The sequence below is a fragment of the Vitis riparia genome, chromosome 16 (assembly GCF_004353265.1).
Source record: "Vitis riparia cultivar Riparia Gloire de Montpellier isolate 1030 chromosome 16, EGFV_Vit.rip_1.0, whole genome shotgun sequence".
NCBI lineage: Eukaryota > Viridiplantae > Streptophyta > Magnoliopsida > Vitales > Vitaceae > Vitis > Vitis riparia.
The window spans coordinates 4047251-4068896 of NC_048446.1; the positions used below are offsets into that span (position 1 = coordinate 4047251).

Sequence of the window (21646 nt, forward strand, 5' to 3'; positions counted from 1 at the left end):
TGAAGAAGCATATAAAAATAATTTATTAAGTTTAAATCTATTTTTTTATTTTTCTTCACTTTTTCTTTCCTTCTACTTTTCCTCTCTATTTTTTTTCCTTCACATTTTCCCTCGGATTTTCTGGAACCAAACATAACCATAAAGTTCAACTTTAATGAGAATTTGATAAGTTATGATAAAAAGCAATACTTTAATGGAAAATTTGTAAGTGATAAAATGTCTATTTCAGTTTTGGAAAATTTGTAGATTTATTTTATATTAGTTTCTTATTCAGATTTATCACTTCTTATGTTATTGGTTCCATTTTTGTGCAAGGTGTGGACCCTCCTCCATGCAATGGAACTACCCACTCTTTACTTTATTTTTGCTCATGTGAAAATAATTATTTATTTGGAAAATCAATTTTTATTTATTTACTTTGGAATTATAATTTTTTTTTAGAGTTTTTTAAGAGAAAAGGTAAAATAAGAAATAAAATCTTAGGACTATGTTTGGTTCTCGACAAGCATTAAGCTATGTTAGGTTCCATAAAATATGAGGAAAAATAAAAAAAATAAAAATAATAGGAAAAAAAATAAACTAATCAAACAAATTATTTTGTACGCTACTTTAAACTCATTTCACTTATTTTTCCTCTTCTATATAAAGATTAAATAATTTAAAAAAAGAAAACGGATGACTAAGAGACATTTGTTAAAGCCTAATACTTAATACTTATTACTTAATAACTTAAATTAACTTTAAGTTAAAATTATATACTTATTACTTAAATATTTAAATTGATTTTAAATTAAATTATATTTAAGTTATTGACTTAATTTTTATTTAAAGTATTAAGATTATTTAATAAAATTTATTCTAAATCATCAAATTAACATATGTATACTCATAACTTATAACTAAAGTAAAGCAAGTTGAGCAACAGCATAAAAAATAATAGAGAATTAATACATACGAAGAAAAAAAGGAAAATAAAGATATAGAGTTAAAAATAAATTAATTATTTTTATTTGTTATTTAAATTTATTTTTAAATCATACCATTAAATTATTTTACCAAACATAATTAATTTACGTAAAGACTTAAAAATTAAATTATTAAATCACTTTAAATTAAGTTGATCTACCAAACACCCCCTAACTGATTCTTTCTTCCTTGTTTTCGTATAAATTACAACTCAGTTTTACAAATAAAAAGTACATCAGTCGAGAGGAAAATTGAGATAAAAGCTCATTTAAAACAAAGCTAATATTACAGTGTTGCCTGGATAACCTACAAAATTCCCAGGTTAGAGTCTGAACTATTGAACAAATAAAGAACTAGGGGCATCTCTTAGGAAATCTCTACCTCTTCTACTTTTCTGGGTTTTGTCGTCAAGGGAACTCTTCTTCAGGGGCACTCTGCAAGGCTTGCTGCACTTCCTGTCAATGCCGATCCTCTATCCTGAATTTGCTATCTGGGACAGCAAAATAATGCTTGAAACCGCCATGCTGGTTGGAAAACCTGTATAGACAGAAGTATGGGGCTCAAGGAAATCTAGCTCTTCCATTTCTGGGTTCTGTGACCTTTCTCCGTTTTCCTTTTCTGAGTCGGCCATTACCCCGGTGGTTCTGGTTCTTGAACTTGTCATGTGGCCCATCCTTGTGACTGCTCCGCTTTCTTTTTCTAGATCTGCCATCAACACAGCTTTCGTTATATCCATCTATTCCTCTTGCATTACCTGTTTCTTTAGAGGGCGACTGGCGCAAAGTATCAGGACCTATGTGGTCACTGAGCTCTCCACGCCCCAAGGCCTCTTGCCTCTTTGCAAGGCAGTATTCAAACACAAGTCGATGAGCCAATTTTGCCAGACAAGGGCCTGAGACAGAATTGGGTATGGGCCTGGGAAAGGTGTACAGGATAGAGCGAAGGACAAGAGAACCAATTCAAAGGTTTATTCCTTTAATCAGGAGAACAAAGACACAGACCCAGTATAATTAACAGTGACCCAAGTTGTATGGATCCTTTACCGCAACACGTGTGGAAGGGTCAAGTTCAGAGTGCCAAACATGAGCCATCCCATTAGGCCCCACTTTCTGGGACCTTATGGGATCAGACCGAAAAAATCAGGGGAGAAGAACATGAATATTTCTTTTGCTCCTGAAACTATGGTAAAGAAAACCTGCGCTTCAATGAGCATGAGCTGCAAGCCATTGGATTAGCATTTGACTATGCTTCAATGCTAGAGGAAATGGAGAACTTAAATTCTACGAGTTCGTTCTTATATGTTATTAATGAACTATTCGTATTTCTAATCAACTGTCATATAGGTCTTAAAACTGTATTAACAAATGCACTTAATACTAGACAGCAGCTTCTGAAATGTGTGAGTTTTTCCCTGAAAAAAGTGAAAGAACAAAGTTGGATGGAAATGCTCACCTTTCGGAAAATTTGCGACCGCAGACTGCTGATGTCTCATGCCACAAAACAGGCGGACGCAACAAGTGCGGCTTTATGACAGTCTGATAGAACAAACATATTATGAGACATCCAAGAAGAAACCAAAAAGCTCAGTTCAGTTGATCTCTCCACAGAACGAGAATTAATAATTAGGATAATGCAATAAGCATAAATTTGGTTTTAACTGGACTCCCTAAGTTCATCCTAACTAAACTAATTCATCTACAATGATAACCAGTAGAATTAATGGAAGAAATGCTGGGTAATTTGACCTACAAACTTCTCGAAATATCTTGATCTACTGATCATGATTTTGAAAAATCATTCGCTCAGCTAGGCTGACAGGCCAAGCAACCCACCTATTTTAGGGGGAACTTACTCTATATGTTCGGTAACTGTTATCAAGAACAGTTTTCTGTTCTTGAGAACAAAAAAACATGAAAACACGTTAGGGTGTCAATCATTCCCAAAACAGATTTCTGATTATCCTTCTTAAAAAAGGATATTTTCTGATGACATATTTTCATTGTTTTCAAAGGACTATTTTAAAAAATATTTGTACTAAGAGAATAATTGAAAATAAAACATTATAAATAAAAGTTACTTTTAAAGGTTATTTGGAAGCGTAGAAAATAGGTTGAGAATATTCCAAATTCCCAAACAAACTTTTGTTTTACAAATTATCAAAGAACTGTTTTTAAAAACTATTCTCAAATACTGTTTTTCAAGGACTGTTTTCAAAAATGTTCCCAAACAGACAGTGAGCTTTTCAAACATTCATTGACAGTTGAATTTGGAGGCAAATAAGAAAGAAGTAAATGATTGCATACTTTTCCAGGCAGAACCACGCCCTCTAGTGGCCTTGGGATGTGGGGATGAAAAGAAGGGCATTTATAAAAGATAGATCTACAATAAAAAAGAGGGAAAACTGTAAGTGGACACAAGGATATCATAAATTTAACACTTGATTCAATCTCAAGTTTGAACAGAACATAACTGTACAGAAAACATACATGACTTTGTTTTGAGCTATCATCTCCATGTCCTCAATTGGTGAATAGAATTCTGCTGGCCAGACAGGTCTATCGGAAATATACATGTACCCATTCATTCCACCACTGCATGTGAAACCTTCCACTTAGCAACAAAACAGGGTAAAAAAGAATCCAACTACAAAGTGATAAAATAATTTATCTCTATCTGATAAAGAGGTGAACACTTGAGTGACTGTAGTTGAAACATCAGTCACAAAATGAAATAACCAAAGGGGGGGTTCAACCTGATTTGATAATGGAGAGGTACCAAAATGGACACCTAACCTAACCACCATTATGATTGTAAAACATACACAACAAAAAAGGGGGAAAAAGAATGGAATGAAATTGTTTAATCTTGCTATTTTTTCTAATTTAAGCAATCACCTAAAGATGTCCTTTTTTTATTCAAATACCTGCAACCTACTTTCCTCATTCTACAACTCCTCATCAAAGAGCTAGTAAGTTCACAGTTGTCTCATGTTCATACTCCTTGCCCTCAGCTAGTTCAGCATCTTCAGTCTGTTTTATCATTTTTTAACCTCAGTAGCAGTTTCAATCTAAAATTGAAACTCTTTTGCAATACACAAATGTAGTTGGAACTAAAGAGGAAACACATACTCCACCTGGCATAGCAGTAGGAGTCTTCAAATCCAGCCCTGGCTACCACAACCTACACCTAATTCATGCTCTCATGTGTTACATTGAAGACATGTTTCTATGGTACTTGTCATATATTGGATTTTGAGGACATAAATTAAGGGCCTCTTTGGTAACCGTTTTTTAAAATAGTCTTTTGTTCTTTAGGGCCTGTTTGGCTAGTGTTTTCAGGAACTGTTTTTTGTTCTTAAAAACGAAAAACACAAAAAAAAAAAAAAACACACGCTTGGGAAGTGGGTATGCTGTTAGTTCCCATTGTTCTCCGTGCTTTCAAATCCCTCTTTTCAGAGAACAATAAAATGTTGTTTCCCTTGTTTCTCCAAATGTTCAAAGAACAAAAAAAAAAGGGGTCATCTCTCCATGTTTTCAATCTGGTATTCTCGTGCTTTCTCTGTGATTTTTCCTCCAGCCTGTCTTCAACCTCCGGCACGTCTACAACAAGTCTTTCCATCAATGAGGTCAGTTCTATCTCCACCAACACATCTCCAATTTCCATTATTTCCAAATATTTTGAAGTTTTTTTTTGCTAAATCTTGATAATTTTGCTAGATAGGAAAAATTACTCGGGAAAAAGTTATATCAGAGATTATTCAATAATTTTTATGAATTATTGCTCCTTGTGGGTCTGTTCTGCTCTGTTTTTAGAACATAATCCAATTATATTTTGGATTTTGTAGCCATTTTTTTATTTTCTATATATCTATGCTTTTTATGAATTTCAACCATATTTTTTTGTTTCAAATTTGAGGAGAAAAACATGAAGCAGTTCAAGATTTGGCAGCTTACAAATGGTAGGTTGTGACTTGAACCATCTAAGCCCTCCAACGTCTGCTTGGGTTCTCTGAACCTAAGGCACATATGCATATCTACCTGCAGTGATAGAAGACAAGTTCGCTAACCCAGGTCCTTAACTAAAAGTGTTAAAACGTTAGACCCTAGTTGTTAGAGAATATAAAAGGTATAGATTCCTTCCATATAAGGTAAGTGATAACCCTAATTCTCTATCCTTTTTGTCTCGCTCTTCTTTCCTCCTGTAATGACTTGGCTATCAGAGAGGTCATGCCAGTGCCACAATGTGTTTCTTGCAGGTATTTGCTGGATTCATGCCATTCAACTGTCTGCTGAGCTCAGGTTGCAGGTCCAGTCCCAACAGTTTGTGTGTGTGACCCTTTGCTTATTCTGACACACTAGCAGATACTTTACTCAGCTCATTGGAACTTATCAAAGGCAGTGCATAAGGTAGCTTGCTGGTTGTGACAGTCAGGTTCTGCAGTGCTTGAGTTTGTGGTGTTAATCTAGCATAGTTTTAGTTTGTTTTTAGGTTGGAATCATTTTGAGTGACCAATCCTTTTAATTTTTATTTTTGACAGATTTGTTTTAATCTCTCGTAAGGAGAGGACATAGAATTGTGTCTTCAAAATAGTTTTTGTTGGCAACCCTGTCAAAGGTTAAGCTGTAACTTGACTCTCTGTACTCATTGCATCCAATCCATCTATTTGAGCATGAAGAGGTTATAGTCTTTGGGCAATACAGGTGCCTTGGAATTCTTGCCCATACTGTGGTTTGGGTGTTGTTTCATGAGAAGTGATTGTTTCAATGAACTCCAATTCAAGAAAACTTCGCACAAGAAACATTAGTTATGACAAAGTGGATTTACAATCAGGATGAGTAAAGATTCACAAAGATAAGAGTTGCAAACAGTAGATTTGGGTCAAATGCAACTAAAATATGTCAGCGATCCTGTACTCCTACTTCTCATATAAAAGATAGCTTTCAGTCAGGTGTCTTACCATGGTTTCTCCCTTAAATAATTTTTTAGTGTCCATGTAAATACTATGTATTCTCTCTTGTTTACTTTTCAGCAAGTTTTAATTGCCTGAATTGTATGGTTTTTAACAGGGATGAACCCAGTCTGGATATGAACCCTAAAAGAAAAGACCTGTTGAACCGATCACAGGAAAACCAATTACAGTACCTATCAGCTAAAGACGAATCCTTCCAGCAGAAAGAAAAAGTGAATAGATGTATGAATCTGGTGTTCCATTCTCTTCATGGAATGTAACCCCAAATTAGGTTGGATAGCTAAATTGAATTTTCTTCCCCTCTATGATGCGTGGGATACAGTTAATTTGAATATGCATAGAATATAAACCATGGAATCATATGAAACTCAATAATAACAAATAACAAAAAGCAATCTTTAGCTTCTGATAAAATCTTTCCAGGGATGGTTTCAAGTACATACCTGAATTTTGGGTCAATTTTTCTCTTGACTTTAGCCATGGGCAACTTTGGATGATCTTTCTTTCGCTTATAAAAGGAAAATATCTTCACTGCTAAAGGATCAGAGATGTGAATAAATAGTGCATCCATACCCAACCTGTTTCTCAACTTCTCCTTATCCTAAACCAAGCCAAAGTTCAGTTGGAAAATTTTTAAGAAAAATGAGACCAGAAATTAAGAGATTATACATCAAAATTTTTCTATTGTATCAAAAGTATTACACTATTACCGTCAATGTGCTTTCCACTTTTGCAATCTCTGCAAGAAGACGAGACTCCTTAATAAACGGCAATTTACAGATGGCCTGCCAATCCAAAGAAATAAAATAATGACATGCATGAAGTACGTATCTTCAAACAAATGTATGTGTGGCCAACCAAGACAGTTGTGGCAAGGGATCAACAACAATACATAACGACATGATAACAACAGATGCATATGCTAATCCAAAAAAAAGGATAAGAAAGAGAAAAAAAACAACCAGACAAACAAAAAACTGCAAAGAAGAACAGAAAATGAAAAATACTAGATTAGAAAAACAAAGTGTTAACTGAACATATTATAAAGAGTTATGTAAGATTATTGGTTGAAATTGAACATTTGACCTATGGTTTGTTCTAGGAAAATTTGACAGAAAATGTGAAAGAAAGAAAATAAAGAGAAAAAATAGAAGAAAAGGAAAAGTGAAAGAAAATACACGAGATTTAAAGTTACTAAATTATATTTACAAGCTTCTTCAAACTCATTTCACTTATTTTTCTCTTTCATATAAAGATTAAATACTGTGAAACTGTATAATTTCTAAACAAATTTAATTATATTGGATTTTCTTTCATATTTTCCATGGTAAACCCAATATGAGATAATCATTTGCTTTGCATTTTTTCCCCTTCCTTGATACTTTCCTGGAACCTAATATAGCATTAATGTAATATATATCATACACCACTACATATTTACAATCCTTGAAGCAAAAAAAAAAAAAAAGAAATTGAACTGAAAGAGCCAAGCATATAAATAAATAAAGTAGCACCATAAATCAAGAGACGGTTGTATTAAGCCAAAATTGCTAGTGTTTTAAAGCAGGTTTCCCCCCACTTCAGTGATACACAGAAGGAAAAATATTCAAGCCCCAAATGACAATATACAGTTAATCCACAGGAGAATGAAAATAACCATACCATCAAGGAGGCTTTTCTCTTCTTTGTTTTTTTTTTTTTTAATCAAAAACACATTTTCTTTTTAAATGAAGGTACAAAAGAAGGATGAAAAATCCTTCCCTATAATATATTTCCATCAAGAACCCTTGACATGCCCAGCAGAAAAAAGAACATACCGGACTTGGAGTCATACTTGCATAAAAAATTTCAAGCATGGCCACCAAAATCAGGGGGATGGTGGCTCATGGGCATGGGTATTACCCCAGGGAGAAATGCAGCTTGTATTCAACAATGTATTAATGGAAACTTCACACATTTTGAAAGATTCATTTCAAAAAGGAACAAATTACAACTTCATACACACCTATACACCCACCTCCAAACCGGCCAAAAAAGTATAAAAAAAAAAGCACCCAGCTGGGTCAAAAAACAACCTTAGCAAAAGCCCAACCAATCAATAAAACTGACTAAAGTTAGAGGGCGATCAGCTATAAACAACTTGGCCTCTGACCAAAGGGAAAAAACAAAAAGATATTTGAGTCTCTGGATTGATAGCACATCATCATTGAAGGCCAATCTATTTCTCGCCTTCCAAACCGTCCAAAATATGTAAAGAGGAGCTGCTCTCCGCACCTTCTTGCACTTTTTGCCTACAAATGAACCATGCCAACTAAGGAGAGTCTCTCTAACTGAGGAAGGTAGCACCCATGACACCCCAAACAAAGTAAAGAGCAAATCCCATAAGACCCTTGTTTTTGTACAATGAAAAAGAAGATGGTCTATGTAAACCCTTGATATATATGTATATATATCAAGAATGAAAGAGAAAACTTGTTTTTTGGCATATAATGTTTTAGCAAACTGCAATACATAGTTTGCAAAAGCAAAAGGTTTGTTCACACTAGTGCATATAATTTGGGCACAACAAAGATATAAATGTATCATAGCAAGATATGATTGGAAAGCCATTTTATAATAGTAACCCACATACAGTCTAGAAGTACTACAGGAGTGACATACAAACAACAGCTTTTTCAGGGTGTGTGAACTCACCAGCCTCATACTCCCTCACTGCCTTTAGCAAAATAGCAAGGACAAACATCCACACAGGTTGAGCTATCATACTAGCCCGAGAGAAATCAAGGCAGGGAGTTTCACCCAGCTGTTTGTTTTGACATAGAACTAAGCCCTAATACTAATATCAAGACTTAAAGGAAATAACTCATCTGGAAAGGAGTCCCAACTTGTGAAGTACTATCCCAAAAACCTGGCACCCAGAGCAAGAGCAATAGTAACAGTACTACCACAAGATAGTTTCATTAAATGGATCAAAAAGTGCAAGAGATGCATGTCACAGCATAACAGAACGAACCCTTTTAGAAAGTTGTCATCTCTAAATAAGGCCCTTCTCGGGAAGCGGTGTTTGAGATTTGCTTTTGAGAATGAGCCCCTTTGGAAATAGGTGATTATAGGGAAGTACGAAGAGGAAGAGGGGGAATGGTGTTCTAGAGCTTTGAGGGAAGACAATGGGGTGGGCCTTTGGAAGGCAATTCGGAGTGGGTGGAAGGGGTTCAACAACAGGGTTGGTTTTAGGGTGGGAAATGGTAGGAGGGTAAGGTTTTGGCAGGAGAGGTGGTGTGGGGAGGAGCAGCTGGCTGTGGCTTTACCAAAGTTGTTTTCAATAGCCACAAATAAAGAAGCCTGGGTAGACCAGATGTGAGAATAGGTTGGGGAAGTGAGTTGTTGTAATCCAGTGTTCACAAGATAGATAAATGATTGGGAATTGGGAGAGGTGGAAGAGCTACTTAGAAGGTTACAAGGGCAAGTGATAAGAGGAGGCATTGAGGATGTTCTGGTTTGGCGGTTTTCAAAGGGAGGCGCACCTTTACAATTAAATCCTTTTACTCCTCCTATGCAGGTTGCTTCTTGAAAGGATTCCCCACAAGCATTGTGTGGAACACCTGGGTGCTAGTGAGAATCAACTTTTTTGCTTGGGAAGCAATTTGGGAAAAAATCTCTAACTCTAGATTAGCTAAAACAGAGGGGTTGGTGTCTTCCAAGCAAATGTTACTTGTGTAAGGATGAAGGAGTACTTATCCAAAAAGGATGAAGGAGTACTTATCAAAAAAGGATGAAGAGGAGTCAACAAAACCATATCCTCCTTCACTTCCCCAAGGCAATCATGTTGTGGCATCTTATTATTGCTCTTTTTGATGTATCAAGGATGCCCTCATTAGTTAGCGTGGTGTCTTTGCTGGGAAGAAAAGAGGGAAGGCTTGAAAAATAGCTCCTTTGTGTTTATTTTGGATCTTATGGAAGGGGAGAAACAGAAGAGTCTTTAAAGATTCTGAATTGAAGAACCATGCTATTTTACACTCCTTTATGTACATGTTTTTGGAGTGGGTCAGGGTACATTTAGGGTCTAGCTCTTTGTCTATATTTGACTTTATAGATTGGTTGGGCTATAAGTGAAGAGAGAGTGTTGTTTTTTGTGTATCCCTCCCTTTTTTGGCCTTGTATACATGATGTGTGCTCTAGGCGCTTGTAATACAATTGCTTCACCTATAAAAAAATTAAAAAAAGTACATGTTACACCCCAAAAACCTATGCCCACAACTAGCCTACTAATCTCTCATATGACCCCTTTGCCATCAATGAAAATCAAGAGAAAATGTAAAAGTTGGAAAGAGAAAACTGTATTACAAAAATGTTTTGAAAGCCACACATCAAAGCACAGAATCAACCAGTACCTGCCAAGGATAACGTTTTCCATTCATATCAAGCTCAAAATCTGCCAGAAAATTTCATTAGTTTGATCTAATAAAGGAATATGATTAAGTGTTATCTCTTACAAATCTAAAATTACTTAAAAAGAAATACCAGCAGGATAGAAATCCAGAATAGGAGATGTCTCATCCATCATCAATTTCCTGTAGTACAAAGGAAGTGCATGTGCACTATATGTGCACCTATTGGGTCAGATCATTATCACATAAACAACTAGTAAAACACAGTGAATGGAGGGCATCACGACTTAATTCTCTTTGCCCCAAAAAACCTTAGTAAAAGAATAAAATGAATTCAGTTAGAAACCTTGCAGCAGGCAACACACCCATCAACTGATCAAATGGCTTGAAGGGTTTCCCAAGTGTGAATTGAATGTCCAACTGATCAAGACCATAAATATCCGAAGCAAATGGAGCATAATGATAAGGATAAAACCTGCCAATTAATATATTGAAATCTTAATCAAGTTTTAGAAATGCTCAAGAAGTTGGTCAAATATGTTCCTTAGTCTTAAATTTTGGAACCAATCTTCATTAAGCCAAAAAATTGAAACATATATGTGCACAAGTGTGTGCATGCTTCTGTATGTGTAAACATATGGGGTAGCAAAATTACAATCCACTCCTAGATAGCAACGCTAAGTAACCTGTAGGGGAACTGGAAGAGTGATACAAGCAAGCTGAAAATAAAAGAAGAGAAAAAACACATACCATTGCCAGGAGCATACTCCTTGATAATAATAATGCATGACCCAACAAATCCCTTCTATATATTTCAAGACCTACATTAAGTGCAACATAGTGACTATAGGAAACACCAACAAGGACAAAAATGGAGGAAACAAAACAACAAATAAGAAAGGGAGGAGGTGCCCATCAGATTTTCAAAAGGCAGTGAAAATAAGGGAAAAGAAAATTGCAACATCAGAAGCTTGTAGTTAATGTTCTTCCATGTGATTAGAAGTAAAAGATTTAATCATAAAAGTGCCTCTCTCATTGAATAACCATAAGGAAGACAAGACATGTTGTCAAAGTCATGCTGCCTCCATGAGTACAGTTGAGGTCAGTACTGTTAATGATAAAAAAGAGGAGCAAGCAAAGGGTGGAGCATTTTCAAGCCATATAGCAGGCAGAACATAAATGAAAAGAAAGTTTTTGTACCGCATGCCTTCGAACTCTCTCACGGTCATCTTCAGTTTTTGCCTCAAATTTTTCAACATAGAACCTTTCCTTCCAGCCGTCTTCCCCCAGTTTTATCTGTCAAAGAAAAGCATGGATTCAAGAAAGCAAAAACAGGAAAATTCCACAAACCAAATTAAAGTACGAGAAAAAATTCAATAAATTGGATAAGAACCTTATCAACTAGAGAATTTGCACCAGTGGATATACAGTTGGTTGAGCACTGAATCTCCTTAACTGTAGACTAGTTCAACAATAAAAACAGGGTACATAAAATCAAGACAACTAGAATTATTTTCATGACTCATGAATCTCTTATCACAACCAGAAATGCTAGTTTCTGAAAAATAATGGAAAACTCACATTTTTTGAATCTTGACAGAATGGTGTTTTTCTGGGCTCTAAAGAAGATCCAGAACTCCCAGTCATCCCCTGTGGCTCAACACACGGAGTTGTTGAATAATCAGAGACAGTCTTTTTATTTGAAGATCCTTGAAAACGGACCCCTCGTTTCTTTTGTACCTGAATGGTAAGCATTATTTTACAACGAAGAAATATATCATATCTCATTTTCTGTACACCGACTAAAATAGTGCTTCATTTCATTAGTGGTGTACTCTAGTTCTATGAATTCTTATAAAGGTTTGTGGTTTGATGGTTCTTTTAGCAGTTCAAAATAATAGTAGGTGGATTTACTCCATGAATCCAGAATATCTGAAAAAGAACCCATTAGACAAACATGAGGACCACCACTTAGAAGTTTGGAACAACTTTTACAACAAATATGGGAACCAATTAATAGAATATATAAGTTTGAAGTTTGTGCTGAATCGAAAGCATAGAGTTACAATCAAAAACCTGGCTGCGTTTCCTAAATATTGCATTCTCATGAGATCCCACAACTTGCATAAAGCGCTCCACACATTCCAAATACACCTAAAAGTTAAACAAACAACAAAGGACCGGAAGAAAACTGAATAGTCAAAAACTGAATAGTCCTTAAAGCAGTATGCAAGGATAACTCATCTTTCTTCTGCATATCTTTGTGCAATTCAATGAAATGCATTGTTTGATTTTGAAAGATTAAAAAGGAAAAAATAAAAAAAAGAACAATATAGCCAATAAAAAGAACAGTGATTTTACATGCATAAAGATAAGCTGTTCCTCCCTCCAATCTCACACAAAAATAGATAACTAAATCAATAAATACAAATGTATTTTTTCATCAGATAAATAAATACAAATGTATTTCTATTCCAGTTTCCATCAAGAGTACATTACTTAGTTTTATTACTTCGTACCTACTAAGTTGAGCAATTTCATGGCACAAAGTGTTCATTGGCTCCAAAACATATGTATAAAAAAATTAAGATTCTTACATGGGTGAGAAGTAAGCAAGGACTGAACGGAAAATGAATGCTTTATTGGCAAATATAGCAATGATGTGGGGACAAAAAGGCAACTTTAAAGTGCAAAATAGAGTAACTACCAAATCAAGAAACAGATAGATTTTCCTTTACTTTCATTTTCTTTTCCCTTGCTATGAGGTGCAATAGACACAAAGAGGAGACCAACAATATAGGTGGGTTAAGTTAGTGACAAAATGCAATGAAGCTTTTTTTCATCAGAAAACTATTAACCCAACAAAGTGGAATACAGAATAGAATTAATAACTTTACCCTAGGTTGGGGTCAGGCCTTGTTAAGAAGCAAATTAAGCTTAGAAATGTGAGATAACATCAGTGCATCACTGTTATAAATTAATGAAGTAACTTACCGGCTGAAACAGATTCATACCATTGAAATAATGATTGATAGCTCTAGGGTGTGTAATATGAACAAACATGAAATATCAGGTTTAAGATGCTAAACTGCTTGTGTGCTTTCAAAAAGACAAACAGTTTGCATTCATGGTCTATAAGAACATGCATGAGAACTGAGTTATCAGATACTGATGGAACAGCATGAGATATAAAAGAAATTAATAATGGACCTCAGATGAATTGGTGAGGTAACCGCCAATTTGAACAAATTCCTTTTTGTAGACTGTCATAAGAAGATCAATGGCTCCCTGTCAGAGAATCAGCACCAAGTAAAAATTCAGTCATAAAACTGATAAACAAGAATATATCATATTATCTAGATGCAACGTAAGTTCTGGGATTGCTAGCAAAATTAACCTATTAAATAAAACTAACAGATCATCAGCGAGAGATTATTTTCAGTAGTAGCTATAATATGTGGATACAGCCTGGCATATCAGATGTGGAAATTGCTCAATATCTAGAAAAAAGACAAGCCCATATATGAATTTGTACATTTACTAACATTAAATATTTAGATAAACAATACAGTTCAAAAGAGATAACTTAAGATAGATTCAATAGTAAAAATCAGATTTCTTCTTAGAATTTGAAGTAAATAAAGATACAACACTTTTGTAAATATCCAGGTATCGTGTCAAGAAAGTCACAGTGCCTAACACACCAATAGTTGGTAAGGATAAGCATATTATCATAGGAAATAACCAAACTTAACCAACATTTTCAAACTATAGATTGATCGCTGAAATAAGAATCTCAAAAATCCTAACCTCAGATATTTCCAATGATGGCATGTGAGGTAAAAAGTCATTTCCAACAAACAAACACATGAAGACAAAATCATCAATCAGACGCTCAAGGTCAGTCTTCAAACTTCGATCTGGGATACTCATATCATGTGCTAAATAGTCCCTGAGCGTCCATATGTTAAGAAACTGTAACAGAAAAACAAGGGAAAATAAATATTGACTACATGCAATTTCAAATTCCGTCAAATCATGCAACATTGATTATCAGCTTCATGCAGAAATTAAAGGAATTCAATATTTAGCTAACAATAAACAGGAAAGACTTTTTTTTTTTAACCAGAAATAAACATCTTCATTTATCTTAAAGAGATAAATACAAGGACGAGCAATCCTTCAAGGAAGTACAAAAAGGTTATAAAGTAACCAATGAGGAAGAAAGACTCACTACTAATCGAAAAAAAGAAAGAAAGACTCGCTCAGCAAAAATTGCAGAATCTTAAGAGTTTAACTTTTGGGAGCAAATTATACTTGGATAGTCAGCCAATGAGGAAACTAATTCATTTGCCAGAATAGGAGCTTTCTCCATGGTGCAGCATGGGGATCATTTTGACCCATCTTAAAGTGTGGTTTGTATTTTCTTGATTTTATTTTTATTTCTATAGCTTTGTGCAAAAAGATTTTCAGTCCATTCTCTTTGTCCTTTTTCAATAAAGTGATTTTTCTTTTCTACCAAGAAGTAAAGAACAGATAGACACTATTTCCAATAAACATGGTACTTATTTTTTAGATCTGTTTGTGAGGGAAAATACAAAATACTTCATTCTTTATTTTGAGCTATCAACCATATAATTAAGATTTCAATTTGATTCCAATTTCAAATATTTCAGTTCAATATAGTAGTCTATGATGTTACTGTTATAAATTTCACTTATTTTATTCATCCATTCTGTTAGTATATTGTGTTGTTATTACAAATTTAACCACTTATGAGAAACCATATCCAGAAAGAATTAAAAAATAATCACACAGAACAAGGATGCTGTCTTTCATAAAATCAAAAGGAATACAAAATCCATTACCTTTTATCCACTTAAAATTGAACTTGTAAGAGAAGCGAAATCAGAAACAAGTGTCAAAGAATTCACTTAAAAATCAGAAATATGCCTACTACCATTGCTTCAACATTACATTTGGTTGGACTTTGAGTTCATCTGAAGACACCGTGTAATCGGTACAATGGATAACAATTAAAAAGGGAAAAATAGAAGAAAAGAATACCAACCTGAAATTTCTGCCTTGAGATGAAGTCTTCTATATCCTCACCACCCACTTCCCCTTGTTTTGACTTCCCTCTCTTGTTTACCAATAAAGAATCCTTCCTAGGTTTGTTATTTTTATCCTTTCGGTATGCCTTATGAACATCCTAAGAGAAAGAATGAAATTCAGTAAGTAGGGTTTTTCTTTCAAAAGTATTGCAAATTTATTTGACGCAACTACTAAAATTTCAACAAGAAAAGCCCAGTTCAAGCCATAAACATACAAACCTCTCTCAAAATAGAGAAATGGATTTCATGGGTAGCCAATGCAAGCATGATAAGGTCTGCATCCTGAAACAACAAAATGAAAAACTAGAACACATTTTACAAAACCGAATACAATCAATATTAGAACTTTCATTTATAGCCAAACAAATTTACCAATCCATACAAACAATGTCGTGTGTTTGGATCAAACCCTGGCAGATTTCTTTGCAGGCGGATGTAAGACATTATCTTATGCTCCCCTTCTCCAGGCACATTGGCATCAGAAAGAATGACCTAGAAGAACACTCATGCATGCACATGCAAGTCAGAGAGAAAGCTAACTCCTAACCCTAGGGGAGACAGATTAGAGCCATTCTCAAAAGTTCAAAGTTTACCTTGATTCCTCGCCATCCGGGATCCAAATTCATCCTCAAATGTATGTAATATTCAAGAGCTGATGACAATAACGCCATGAATTCAGTACCAGGTGTGATAACATTTGAGTCCAGCTTTTTAGTTTGGTCCAAAAGAGCTAACATTTCCATTTCTGATTCAAACACAGTTTTCAGCCTCTCCGTCCCAGAGGCCTGAGAGTAATCAAATTTCAATTTCATTTTGTTCTTAACAGGAAAAAGGGTCCCAATAATAACAGTAGTAAAATTTGAAAAAAAAAAAAATTATTATCAACCAATGATTTGAAACATCTTCCATTTGTGGAAGTCATAAAACTCACATCATCAGCCGCCTCTTTAGCAGCTCTAAAACGCCTTGCTCGCTGTTGATTCATCTTAGCTCGTGGTGCAACACCATCTATTTGCAAACAAAAAAAAATTGAATTAACAGAATTGCATATAAAGCACACATTGCTACCAAGGATAATATTTCCAGGAAGTTGCTAAGCATCCAAGACCCCTAGGTAACCTGATGCGCCATGCTTAGTTCTCAGAGTGAGTACCACTTTCCAAAAGGCTCTTAGACAGAGTTACCAGGAATGGGGACTGACAAGCTACATGCTAATGGAAACCTTTCTTCAAAGGACTATGAAAACAATAAAAGAAAACTAATAAAAAAACTCTTCAAAACAGAGTAAAGAAACGCTCTCATAGGTGTTTGGGAAAGGTATAACCCTGAAACCCTATTAAAAATCTCTAATTATAGGTCATGACTAGTAATAACTGATAAGGCAAAATGCTTCCTTTTTATTCTTTGATTCCACAATTCATTAAATAGGCTACCATCTCCTATTCTACTGATATTTTGTTACTCTGTCCCACCAAAACAAAGTGACCTAAATGTGAAGAAATTTCCATAACTTCAGGAAGCCATTGGGACATATATGCCTGCAAACTTTCAAAGCCATGTACCACATAGCAAAAAGATTATGGACATAAATTTCTCCACAGTTTCAAAACCATTTACCATGGCAAAAACATTATGTTTCACAATATTAGAAGTCATTTCCCTAGAAATTGTTTCCCACTAAATTCAGAAGTGGTTTTCCCCAGAATTCCTTTTGCATCATTTGTTCTGATGGAAATAATTTCCTTAACTACTTCTGTTGGAGAATCAATGCAGTAATAGATTATACAACTTGTATAGGCTGGAATTTAATTTTAATTTATTTCTTTTTCTTTACAGATGACTTGATTTATTTCCTGTAATTAGGGACTGATTTAGTAGCTGATTTATTTCCTATAATTAGTGGCTGATTTAGTGGATTAATTCTAAGCTGAGCATGGAGTAATTTCCTTTTCTTATTCTCATTATAAACATTATAAATATATTGTAAATATATCCAATTAATATGCAAATATTATTCAGAAACCATTCTCTACTTTCAACTTCAAAAATAAAAATAGAAAAAATTACCAATGGGCTTCAAACAGAAACAACTAGTGTGTGTGCAAGAGTGTGTGTGTGCATACTGCCCTTCAAACAGGATAATGAGGATCAAAGCAACTCCCATACAATTTCTGAGGAAGTGTTGTCCCATATGGCTATGGAAAAGATGGGACAAAAAACAACCAAAGAAATAGAAATTCATAAGTAAAAGAAAACTTATCAAAGAATGCCAAAAAGAAGGAAGTGCAATCCTGGTACATGAAAAGGAAGGGCACACCAAAGGCAATTCTCAAACTATCAACATCATTTTTCCCTTTTTTTTTTTGGTTTTTGGTTTTTGGTTTTTTTGGTTGGCAAACTATCAAAAAAATCTAAAAATGTTACCCTCCTTGCCTCCAGAAGATTCTTAGACTACACAAACGTTAAGAAAGTTTTTTTTTTATATTCAATTCTGAATGACTGCCCCACACCTTAAACTCTATTCTGCTCCTTCATTATACACAAAATAAACAGAAAGTGATTGACTTCCACACTTTTCTTTCAATCTTTCCAAAAAAAAAAATTCATTCCATATAGTGTATCCTTTATTAACTCAAAAAAGCACCTAAGAGATATCAGAGGTGGAGAATAAAAAGCTGTAAAGCCAATAAATTTGCTTTAGTTTTGGTTTAGAGGTTGAATAGTGAGATGGTTTAGGCCATTTTCAGAGGTTTGATGCTTTAGTCTCAGTCAGTTTAAGCAAAATTATAATTCACTAAATTAGGTCAGTTGACAGTTACAAGTACATATTATATTTTATGCTAGTCATTTTATGGATGATTCAAATAATTAACAACAATCATGATTATCTCTTTAATGTCAATGAAGATAGTACTTTTTATTGATTTATGAAAATCTATTTTACTACTTTAGTTTTACTGATGGGATGATGATGAATAAGTCAGTAAATTGTACTTGAAGCTTATGGTTTTTACTTGAAGTTTATAATGGTTAAACAAAATGCACCTTTACCTTTCCTTTTTCTCTGGAAAACCCAACATGGGTAATTCATTTCAATTTTCTCAAATGACAAACAAGATAATGAAATGAAATGAAATTCCTGTGGTTCCAGACACAGTATTAAGACCAGCTTTTAATGAGGAAAACAACTAAGACTTGAAGTTCCCTGCAACGAAATGAATTCCTCTAAAACAAACTGCACCTTTAAAAAAAAGTAATAACACAAAAAGAAGTCTTTAAAGAATTCCTATAAAATAGTAATTCACTCACCAATTGCCATGTACAGAAGTTTCCGAGGCCTGACCAATGAGAAGATTCTATCAATGTACTTGAAAACTGCTTTAAAAACATCTGTATATGTCTTCGGAGCAGGCTGTACAGAGATCATGTTATAAAATAAACAAAATATAATAAGAAAAATTATTTAAGCCATTACTGCTCCATTTGATACCTAAAAAGTGTAGGAAGTAAAAAAGGAAATTTGGATTTTTTTAATCTTTTTTCACAAAAGCAGCCCTTCATTTTTTCTTATTGATTTTTTGCCAGAAAAATGTAATGTACAAGTTAAATGTAAAGAAATAAAGTTTGATCATGCATGTATTTAATTTTTTATACCCAAGATAGAAGAAAGCTTCTCAACTAAGATTAATACATTATTCATCTAAGTTGATGTGAACAGTCCATTTTTCCTGAAATCAATGTTCCTCTAGTTTTCCATTTTCTCTCTTGCCAAACAAATGGAGGGTAATGCACTAAAAGGAAGTAATATGATGAACAACGGTAAAGCAAAATTAAAGAAATAAATGCTCCATTTGGTTCATCAGCAATGAAACAGAGCGTTCATATCAAAATCACTAGCATCAACCTAAAATGGAATTACTAAAAAACTTTGTAAGAAAAATTAGAAGTAAAGCCATTTTCTGTTCTACTTTCTTTTCAGTTTCTGCTTTTTCTCAGCAACCAAAAGGAGTTTTCATATCAAACAACAGCCCTAAATGCACAACTTTCCATGCCACTTTCTTTTCCTTTCCTTGTCTTTTCTCAGCAACCAAACAGAGCATTTGAGACTCCAGCAACCACATTAAAATATTAAAATATATATATTCTGTTCCACTTTCTTTTCTTTTCCTGCATTTCCTCAGCAACCAAAAGGAGCATCCGAATCAAAATGAAACCCATTACCGCATTAATTTCCAAAATGTCAATCCCACTTCAATCTATTAAAAAGATTAATTCTTATTCTATTTTCTTTTATTTTCCCGTATTTTATCGCCAACCAAACAGACTACAAAAACTTAAAACACAGATACGAAAATTACCAGGCCCTCAGGATGAAAACAAGGATGAATGATTCCGTTCATGTCAAGATACAGATTATCAAACTCATTCCCATTAGGGTTAGGCCTGGTGGTGTCAACGGCGACTGAGACGCCGTTAACGACGGCCGGACGGTCTTCCACAGCGTTCACTACCGCAAGTGGGTATCGATCCGCTAGCCATCTGTAGAACGCTGGTATTCCCATTTTCGCAGGGTCTCGTCAGGGCTAGGGTTCTGGCTAAACGACGCCGTTGTAGGGAAGACTGGTATTGAACTCTGTAACCGTGTAGTAGGGTTTTGCGAGAGAAACAGTGGACTTAGGGTTTTGTGATGGAGTTGGATAAACGACGTCGTTTTCGCCTTTTTACTATTCCATTTATCACTTTTGGCCTTGATAAAATTATAACAATTAATTTACTCATTTATTAAAAAATATATATATATATTTTTTTTTTTTTTTGATAGGCAAACACAATTCATTAAAGAAGCAAAAAACCTCAACGTATACAGGACGTATACAAAGAGAACCAGCCAAAACAGGCAAAAAGACCAAAAAACAAACCATCCCTCATCTGGAGGCAAACCACTCCAGGAAATCTAAAAGGGAATGCGGCTCCTCTTCCATGTACAATTTAGCCCAACCCCAGATATAACAAACAAAAGAAAATTTGAACCTCTGAATAACTAATACTCCCCCCCTAAAGGCTAATCTATTTCTTTCCTTCCACACCATCCAAAAAATGAATAATGGAATGGAATTCCAGAATTTTTTCTTCTTTTTCCCCACAAAAAAACCCCCCCAACTATATAAAACCTCCTTTACAGTATAAGGGAACACCCACTTGACCCCAACTAAGCCCAACACCGAGTCCCAAAGAACCCTAGCCACTGTACAATGAATAAGTAAATGGTCCACGCTTTCCTCTTCACAAGCACACAAAAAACACCTATTCGGGAGCTGCCACCCTCTTCTTTGGATCCTATCAAGAGTCAAGATCTTTCCCCAAGTAGCTTCCCACGCAAAAAACATGATTTTAGTTGGAACTCTTCCCACCCAAACCTTATTCTTCGGAAAATTGACAGCCCTAGCCCTATCCAACCAGCTGTACGCATCCTTCACTCTGAACTTGCCGCTTCCCCCTCCCTTCCAAACAACTGAGTCCTCCTCCCGAGTAATCCTAATATCTTTCAATGTTTGAAGCAACTCACCTATCAACACCACCTCCCAATCGTTGAAGTCCCTACTAAAACACAAATTCTAGCTTCCTCCCCCTACATTCTGGTCATACATGTCTTCAACCTTTGCATTTCTATTGGCTGCCAGGCTGTAGAGATGCGGGAATCTTTGGGCCAGCGCTGCATCCCCGCACCACACATCAATCCAGAAGCTGATTCTATTACCTTTCCCAACCTTGAACTCCATTTTGTCCCAGCACCATCCAGCTTCCTTTAAGATTTCCTTCCACACCCCCACACCACATGCACCCACTGCCTTCTTGGTCCTCCATCCATAGTCCTCCTGACCGAACTTTGCCTCCAGCACATTCTTCCAAAGGACATCCTTATCCAAAGCGAACCTCCACGTCCACTTACCAAGAAGCGCTTTATTCATTGTAGCAAACTTCCTAAGACCCAACCCCCCATTCTCCTTATCTCCACACACCACTTCCCACTTAACCAGATGAGTTTTCCTTTCCATAAGACCCCCCCCCCCCACAAAAATCTCTTTGCAATTTTTCTAGCCTTCTAGCCACAGAAATGGGCATACGGAATAACGACATCTGGTACACTGGCATGCTTCCCATAGTGCTTTTAATTAGAGTGATTCTCCCACCCTTTGATATATATTGCC

General features: G+C 35.1%; 1 protein-coding gene across 4 annotated transcripts; it reads right to left on the minus strand.

The window, feature by feature from the left end:
- Positions 1-1117: 1117 nt before the first annotated feature.
- LOC117933631 (5'-3' exoribonuclease 3-like) lies at positions 1118-20101 on the minus strand. Of its 4 annotated transcripts, XR_004654337.1 has the most exons (24): positions 19796-20096; positions 18747-18849; positions 16369-16445; positions 16031-16222; positions 15810-15929; positions 15657-15719; positions 15395-15535; positions 14134-14298; positions 13534-13611; positions 12400-12477; positions 11905-12063; positions 11717-11785; positions 11524-11619; positions 11074-11144; positions 10670-10798; positions 10457-10533; positions 10327-10367; positions 6646-6720; positions 6379-6536; positions 3453-3557; positions 3270-3345; positions 2419-2501; positions 1348-1671; positions 1118-1272 (listed from the first exon to the last, which is right to left on the minus strand). XR_004654337.1 is itself a non-coding variant. In XM_034855086.1 (23 exons), the coding sequence occupies exons 1-23, from the start codon at positions 19997-19999 to the stop codon at positions 1527-1529; spliced, it is 2505 nt and encodes an 834-aa protein (XP_034710977.1). In that variant the 5' UTR covers positions 20000-20096; the 3' UTR covers positions 1118-1526. The 4 variants fall into 4 exon arrangements, 2 of the variants coding, with proteins under 2 accessions (XP_034710977.1, XP_034710978.1); XM_034855086.1 differs by having other exon boundaries at positions 1118-1671; XR_004654338.1 differs by lacking the exons at positions 1118-1272; positions 1348-1671 and having other exon boundaries at positions 3437-3557; positions 19796-20098.
- Between the last annotated feature and the right edge of the window lie 1545 nt (positions 20102-21646).

What these genes read in the sequence shown, in the direction of transcription:
- LOC117933631 (XM_034855086.1), bottom strand. Translation starts at nt 19,999, where the DNA reads ATGGGAATACCAGCGTTCTACAGATGGCTAGCGGATCGATACCCACTT. An exon ending in CTAAAGAGGCGGCTGATGAT is followed by an intron (nt 16,223 to 16,368) that starts GTGAGTTTTATG and finishes GATTACTCTCAG; the next exon opens with GCCTCTGGGACGGAGAGGCT. An exon ending in ATAGCTCAAAACAAAGTCAT is followed by an intron (nt 3,346 to 3,452) that starts GTATGTTTTCTG and finishes TTTTTATTGTAG; the next exon opens with ATCTATCTTTTATAAATGCC.